This window comes from Castanea sativa, chromosome 1 (assembly GCF_040712315.1).
Source record: "Castanea sativa cultivar Marrone di Chiusa Pesio chromosome 1, ASM4071231v1".
Taxonomy (NCBI): domain Eukaryota; kingdom Viridiplantae; phylum Streptophyta; class Magnoliopsida; order Fagales; family Fagaceae; genus Castanea; species Castanea sativa.
Window position 1 is genome coordinate 21,933,532 of NC_134013.1, and position 8,481 is coordinate 21,942,012.

General features: G+C 33.9%; 1 protein-coding gene across 2 annotated transcripts; it reads left to right on the plus strand.

Annotated features, from left to right (window-relative positions):
- Nucleotides 1–2,216: 2,216 nt before the first annotated feature.
- On the plus strand, nucleotides 2,217–3,746 carry LOC142609296 (ethylene-responsive transcription factor SHINE 2-like). Of its 2 annotated transcripts, none has more exons than XM_075780874.1 (2): nucleotides 2,217–2,373; nucleotides 2,794–3,746. In XM_075780874.1, exons 1-2 carry the CDS (start codon nucleotides 2,294–2,296, stop codon nucleotides 3,329–3,331), a joined length of 618 nt encoding a protein of 205 aa, XP_075636989.1. In that variant the 5' UTR covers nucleotides 2,217–2,293; the 3' UTR covers nucleotides 3,332–3,746. The 2 variants fall into 2 exon arrangements, with proteins under 2 accessions (XP_075636989.1, XP_075636994.1); XM_075780879.1 differs by lacking the exon at nucleotides 2,217–2,373 and adding an exon at nucleotides 2,435–2,529.
- The last annotated feature ends 4,735 nt before the right edge of the window (nucleotides 3,747–8,481 follow it).

Sequence of the window (8,481 nt, forward strand, 5' to 3'; positions counted from 1 at the left end):
TCTGATATTTCTGCCTAAGCGTATTGAAGTGTGGCTGCTTGATGCTGGAGATGAAATCATTCACCGTCCACAGAGGAAGCATGACAAATTCCCTGAAACCGTCAGGGCCTATGACGGACTGGATCGGTGGGTCTATACCGTCTAAGTCATTGTTTGAGTCATACTCTGACTCGTCCTCATCCTGCCCTTCGTCTTCCACATTGGAAGGAGAGCTGGCTGATGGTTCCCTCTCCTCGCTAGAGGTGTCTTGGTCTGCTTGACCTGACGAGAACACCTCTTTGTAGCCCACTCCCTCGCGGACATAAAACTAACCACTTGACGCCTCACTAGACATCTAACACCTACATATGACGGGTAAAGGAAACCTAAGACTCTAGATCTATACTGACGACGGACCAACATGTGAAATAAAGAACATAAATTAACAAGCGAAGAAGGTACTCACAGGTGGATGATGTCAAAAGGCGACGGACGAGCTGAAAGGTCGACGAATTTCAACTTCTTGAGGCGACAGATCACAAAAAGTAGATGGTTGCGCTCTGATCAGCAAAAAATTTTCCAAAGTGTAAAAGTGAAAGGGATGGACAGTATATATAGAGGGAACGGCGCGGTAAACGAAGGGGCACATCGATTCCAACAAACTACCAGTAGAATACCACCACATGTCCCTAGTACAATTATGACTGTTCCAACGTGTCCATCAAAACAATCCTATCACAAGTCAAAACTAACCGTCATTCCATAAGACCGCAGAGGAAAGTTGACGGCCTCATGGAATGAGGGGGCAACTGAACGTGAATAAAAATGAACATGACGAATCTGGGTGGTTAATGTGACGGTACAAGGGTAACGGATTGATAATGACAGCCAAGGAGGTCGGATTCACAGTGGACGGACAGATACAACGCAGTAGCCATTGGTTCCAAGAACCCCTAAATAGGATTTACACTTTATGATTACGTCTGATATGACTTTGCTTGATCTCCACGCAAACGTGTATGAGAAGAATTCTTGCATCACACGTTTAGCCTTGATCAAAGGATTCCTATAAGGAAAAGAACTCTAGAAGGTATGTAAAAGGAAAGAGTTCCAATTTTATAAGGAAAGAGTCTCAATTTTATAAGGAAAGGACTTCATGGTCAAGGCACGGATGTTAACCCTACACTACTATAAATACCCTAAAACCCTCATAAATCAAGGTACGCATTATTGACTGAACTCTGGCACTCTAGGGTTATGAAAGATTCTAACTTGACCTTCGGAGGGTTTTTGGCCGGCACCGTACCGGTGCTCTCTGTTAGGTCTTCTCTTCTCGTTTTGTAGGTATTGTTTCGATTTGAGAGTGCGTGCAGCTTATTGGTGATTTTTCGGCATCATCAACGGCCAATATTTCAAAAAGAATGGAGGAAGAAAAATCAATAAATTCTTATGTGTTTCTATAAAATAAAAATGTAAATCTTATGTCGTACAAAATATTACACCATTTGTAGCATTTCACCTTAATTTTAAAATAGCAAATGGAATACTGGGATTGGACCTCTGTCTCTTTCAACGAAAACCTAAGAATGCCACAAAATTACAAGACTCTTTGACAGTTGTTTTTAGAGTAAAGCAACTAACTACCATGTCATAAATTTCAAAATATCCTTTCTTATTGCCTTTTGTGAAAAAAATTTTGTAAAAATTCATTGCTTTAAAGGCATATTGCATTCCAAATGTGTATGAAAATATAGCAAATTTAGCAATTTTGGATTATAGCAAGATAATAAATATTTAATTTTGCTTTGAGAACCTAGGAATACCACAAAACCATAAGACTTGGTCATCATTTTTTTTTAGCATTACATTTTAGTGTAAAGCAACTAACTACGTACCGTCTCATAAATTTCAAAACAACCCTATTGACTTATTCGTGAAACATTTTTGTAAAACCTCATTGCTTTAAAGGCATATTGTATTCAAAATGTGGATACAAAAATTTAGCAAATGTAGCAATTTTGGATAACAAAAAGATATTAAACATTTATATCTCTGCTTCATTTTTGTGTGGACCTGAAGGATGTATAGTATGATGTTCATTTATTACAGTTGTTAAGAACCTATGGTGGTGCAGGTGAAACTTTTATTGCAACAAGTACCGTTTACTTCAAGCCTTCAACTTTCAGACCACCACCGACAATTTATATAAATAATCACACGCATTGTACGTTCACTCATTTTAATTTCATCCTCTAACTCATCCCTGATCTCTCTTACTTTCTCTCTCTGCAACACACTTTCAATCTCTAATAACATGGTACAATCCAAGAAGTTTAGAGGAGTCAGGCAACGCCAGTGGGGCTCCTGGGTGTCAGAAATCCGCCACCCATTACTGTAAGTTCAACTACTCATGCATTATCACCATGCTCATTATTATGTTCTCTCTCGCTCTCTCTCTCTCTCTCTCTCTCTACACACATTATATACATCATTTGATCTCTTCCCCATGTTCCTCTGCCTTGACATCCATACATATATAGCAAGAGAAGGGTATGTATATATATATGGCTAAGCAAACAATTAATATGCACACTTATTAAAATATAGTACATATTGTGAGTAGTGATGTACACAATAATTTCGTAATTATAACTAATATTATGTTTTCAAAACACGATTTCGATTGCAATTGGAATGTGTATTACAGTATATAACTTGACGCGTGTAACATTAATTAGATTTGATGCATCATTGTCTTTCTTTTTAATTCTTATCTCTCTATCTCTCTCTTTCCAATACCTCGTTTTGAAATAGGAAGAGAAGGGTATGGCTAGGCACATTTGAGACAGCTGAGGCCGCAGCACGGGCATATGACCAAGCAGCCATATTGATGAGTGGCCAGAACGCCAAGACCAACTTTCCTATGTCAAGTAGTCATCAGGAAGACACAAAAAAGCCTTGTGATGACTCTCCATTGTCTCCAAAGGCTCTTTCCGAGCTCCTTAGCACTAAGCTTCGAAAGTGTTGCAAAGACCAATCTCCTTCCCTCACTTGCCTACGCCTTGATGCTGATAACTCTCATATTGGAGTGTGGCAAAAGCGTGCAGGGTCACGTTCAGGATCAAATTGGGTGATGAAAATTGAGCTTGGGAAGAAGAAGAAAAAAACATTGGAGGATGACTTGCCATTGTCATCAGTGTCACCAAGGGTTGAGAGTGATGCAGGACATGACGTTGAAGAAGAGGATAACATGGCAATGCAAATGATAGAAGAACTACTTAACTGGAATTATCCTACTCCATCAAGTGATTTTCAAGAGGAAAAAGGAAGCCTTCCTTTTCTAAGTCCATGAAATAGCTAGCATTTCTTTCCTCTGCCCTTCCTTTCAATTATTGCACTTCTAGTTTTCTTAGTTTGAGTTTCCAATCACAGACTGGTGACTGAGTACTGTACATATAAAGAATAAAAAAGAGAGAATTTGCGGAGGATTTGACCCACTAAGTCAAGCTTCAATGTGAATTATGTATGGAAGGTCACAAAGCTTCAATCACTAAATTATGGAGGTCAAATATGAGTAACAGTTCTCAATTGCGGTCACATATAGTGCCCTATATATGATTCATAATTGCAACTTCTAATTTACCGTAGAAGTGATTGTAGAGGTTCCTTTTTTCTTTTCCCAAAATTGTTAAGGTTTAGCTGTATGTGCTATATACCTACTTGTGTAAATGTAAGTATTAAAAAATGTGTGTTTCACTGTTTCCTTTGCCATATGAGAAATGACACTTGCGAAAAAATAAGTTTATAGTAGTAAAAGACATGTACATAAGTTGCAAACAGAAAATTACATATAAAGTATTCAATTTCTGTCTCCATTTTAGTTTTTAGTCTCGTTTTAATCTCTGTGATAATCTCTACTCTCTAGAGTTAATATTGAAAAAGCCAGAAAAAAAGTTTTTAACAGTAGGTTCTTTTATGCCTTATTTTGAAACTTATTTCAATCCGAAGAAATGATAGAGCAAACTTTTGTGAACCAAGCGGCAAGCACTTTTTTCTTTCTTTGCCTAAGAGCGTCCCTATCAGGTTCAACAATCAGTAAAGTTTTAGTTAAATTATAAATAAAACTTTTTTTTGCCAGCTTAGTTTACCGTATTATTTACATACACTTGTATCAAACTCTCTATTTATTTCTTCATTCTATTTTAAAGTTATGTTAATTTTTTTTTCTCTTCCAAATTTTTTTTTTTCTCTTCAACAGCTTTCCTCATTTTTAGCATCTTTTCTCTCAAGTCTCATTTTTTTTTCCAGACAAACATTTCACAAATTAAAAATCACAAATTCCCAAATCTCTTCCACATATTTTTGTACCAAATTCAGCATATTCTCTCTTAGCTCTTCATTAGAATCGTGATAGCAATATAATCATGGACGTGGATCATGAGTTTACTAAAGCAATAGGGATGATAACCTTAGGGTTTCGATCAGAGGCGACAACAACGTTGTTTCACTGCTAAGAACTGAGAATTGTGAACGCAATTTGTGCTTGAATTCTTGAGATCTGTTTTTATTGATGTTGAGGGATACATCGATTACAACAACAGAGAGAGAGAGAGAGAGAGAGAGAGAGATGATGATGATGATTCTTATAAAAGTTTGATGATGATGACTGTTATAAAAGTTTAAATTGTTAGAAAATAGTAAATTTATTATTTAATCTAACAATGATGATGATGGATGGTCTATGGGGAAAACGAATAAAAAAAAACATAATGGTAAGCTATAGTACTTTAATTGCCAAATCTAGCATAGTCGGTAGCTTTCATGAATTTTGGTTAGCAATAAGCTAGTCAAATGTATCTCGTTTTTAAGTAACATCAATTAATCTTGACTAAAATACTTAGATGACTTCTTTGTTACGAATGCTCTTATTACATATAATTGCCCTTGGAAGTTGTTTATCCATTATATATCCAAGCATAATTAGTCAAACACTTCAAAGAAGTCTAGTGTGCCAAGACTCTTTATATAAACCCTACGAAACTTTATACTTTAAATACAAAACATAAGGAACAAGTACAAGTCATAAATAGACATTTAGGTATATTAATACTCGTGTTTTGATTTGTATATATACACACAAACATTTATGCATGTGTACGCATATAATAATTTCGTATGCATATAATGTTTGATTACTTGTGTATGTTGTTAGCTACTTATTCATCTTGATCAATATCAGAAGGTTAGGTCAAAGATACTTTTAATGTAAACTATTTAATGTATTTAATAGTTTACATTAAAAGTATCTTTGACCTAACCTTCTGATATTGATCAAGATGAATAAGTAGCTAACAACATACACAAGTAATCAAACATTTACAACGCTATCACAGTAAATTAACAAGATTTATGAGTACTAGAACCACCATAGATACACTGAGAATATTGATATGTTCCTTTTGTGACTTTTTCATTTTGCGAATGGTTGTGGTGTATTTTTATGTTAAAACATTTTTCTTCTCTCTTATGTGTGTGTTTATTTCTCCCAAAAAAATTGCGAATGATTAATCCTTAAAGGTAATTAAGTAATTAAAATAATTTTTTTTAGAGAGGAATTAAAATAACTAAACGAGAAGTCAGATACTAACATGCGAAATATCAAGGTCCACCATGAAGTCCCTGTTCAGCATGCCCCTTGCCCTTGGGTTAAAGGGCACCCCCACCCACAATGGATGAGTAGCCAACTTCTCAACTTTAAAGTTAAGGATTGGGGTATCCCACAAATCAACACACAAAATCCACACAAAAAAATATCTTAATACTAGAGGAAAGAGAAGAAAATAAAATAAAATCTTGAGCATGTGTCCTCCCCAAAGCAGCCAAAGTATTAAATGCTTCTCTAGACACATGCTTAGCCTCCATGTGAGAGATCTTCCTCGAGATCTAGCTACCAACAACAAGAAAAGAAACCATAAGTACTGTCACGCCCCAACTCTCAACTAGCATGATATTGTTTTTTTTGGGTTGCCCTGTATGGTTTTAAAAGAGCTCATACTAATTAGAGTCCAAGGCATTTTTAATAATTAGGTGCAGGATCTTCCTCTACTTAGGTGATGGGGTACTTAGTCAGCATTTAGTCTCCCTCACCTCAACTCACTTAATTAAGAGAAGCAACCCATAGCGGACCATATCCTGCCAAATGAGAGTTGGGGTGTGACCAAATGGTATTAGAGCAAACCCTTACATGAGGAGATAGTGGGTATGTCCCATATGATGAGAACGCATGGACCTTAAAGGAGGTAGATTGTGGAACTCAAAATGTCAAAAGACCGCTAAAGTGGAGGTGAGAGAAGGGAGAACCAAACTTTGAAGGATATTACTTTAATTATGTTAGTATATTGAACTTTTTTTTTATTTTTTAGTATATTAAAATTTTTGAGATATTATTTGGTATAAATTTGCAAAATTATTTGATACGCTAATTAAGAGAAATTTACCTAATATTTATAATAAAAAATTCAAAACTATCCTTTTATCTTTAATTTTAATAAAACTCAACATTTAACATATTGTTTTAGTCAAGATTGCAAATTTTTACATCTTTATTTTATAATTTTACTTATATTTATATTAAATTATTAAAATTTATTTCGCTGTCACAGCTTTGACTTCTGATTGAATCTCAATCTAACTTTAAAACCTTAAACTCCACATCTTTTCAGCTCTTTGAACTATTTGGTTTTTAAAACTATGAATAATACAAGCGTATTATGAATATAAACCATCTCTGTCCCTTTTACCAAAAAAAAGAACCATCTCTTTGTCGGTAGAATAAAGTCCATATATAAGAATGCACCAAGTTATAATGTGATAACCTTCGTACACTTACAGTTTAGGCATGCCCTTGCCACCCAAATTCACTCGATCACGCCGAGATGCTCTCGGCAGTCGGCACCCAAATATGAAAAATACAGTGATGCTCCAAAAGTCCTACACTTTCAAGAACATAAAGACAAATGCTCAAAAAAAAAGAACATAAAGACAAGATTGACTTATAAGGAGGGCACAGCCCGAAGTAGTTGGCTGATATCATCAATGCTCCATACATCAAGGAGCTAATAATTTATCTCTTGTCGCTTCTTTTTCTTTTTTCCTCTTTTCATATGCAAATGGTCTTTAAGACGTTTAAAGGTCAATAAATTTGCTATTGGTCTACACTTGTGGTTGTGTTTTATTTTCTGCTATGGACAAAATTTCTTTTCAAAAAACTGGTTGGATATAAATCCTCTAAACTTTCACTAAAAATTTAACATTAATTAGTATATATTTTGAAAATTCAAATATTAAATTGTATATTTTTTATATTCTTAATATGCATGTCAAATTTTATTCAACTAAAATTTTATTTACTATCTGATCCATAAACTTATTTTTTATACATAATTTAAGATTACAAAACTTAAAATTTAAATATTTGATTAATGACATAACTATTAGTATTCGATATTCTTAAAATTTTACAAGTATGAAAAATATAGTAAGGAAATGTAATCTAGATTTTAATATAAGATTTGTAAAAATTCTCATTAAATAAAAAAATATAATAAGAGTTTGAAGAGCATTTCTACAAATTGGGAAAAAAAATGACTTTCTCCTGTATCGTGATGAAAGTTGTATCAATCATTGTCAAAGTGTTTCGGGGTGTGGGGGGCCCTTATTATTATTATTATTATTCAGGATGGGCTATCAATTTTGGGTATTAAATAAGTTGGTGGACGTACGAGAAGTTCTTTGAAAATAATGTGTATGCAATAAAGAGGACCTTGGCGGTAAAACAATTAATCTCGTACTGATTTTTTTTTTTTTTTTTTGTTTCTAGCTACTAACTAGAATTATCATCAATTAAAACAATATATTTCAATCAACTTCTCTTATAATTAGATGTTATGGTTACAAAAAAAAAAAAAAAAAGGAGTACCAGGTAGTTTGTACGGAGTCCTTAAAGAGTGTTTTACATTCGACTCTTTAAAATGTTGTTAAATACTGTTGTCACTTGTCATGAATTATCATAAGACTCTCCAAAACTATTTAGCATTAGGTGTATTCTACAACAAACTAGGTAGGTTAAGCATTTCCAAGATGAGTAAGAAATGTGTGAATTTTTTGAGCATTACAAATGGAATTAAATGCCCTTTTTTCTTAAATTTATAGGCCTATATAGCTTCCTTCGTTTGGGAGAAGAGAATGTTTGTTCAACTATTATCAATCTACTCATCTTTTTCCTTTCTTTTTTTGCTGAGAATTATCAATCTACTCATCGGATATATATATATATATATATATATATATATATATATATATATATATAGAGAGAGAGAGAGAGAGAGAGAGAGAGAGAGAGACTAAAATTTGTAATTTGGCTAGTCCTATTCATCAGTATTTCAAATTATTGAACTCTAAGGACTCGGGCTGCTATATATATAAAAATATAAAATAAAATAA

Bases quoted from the DNA above. Each gene is read 5' to 3' on its own strand.
- LOC142609296 (XM_075780874.1), top strand. From the start codon at position 2,294: ATGGTACAATCCAAGAAGTTTAGAGGAGTCAGGCAACGCCAGTGGGGC. The intron at 2,374-2,793 runs GTAAGTTCAACT...GTTTTGAAATAG, and splicing joins GAAATCCGCCACCCATTACT to GAAGAGAAGGGTATGGCTAG.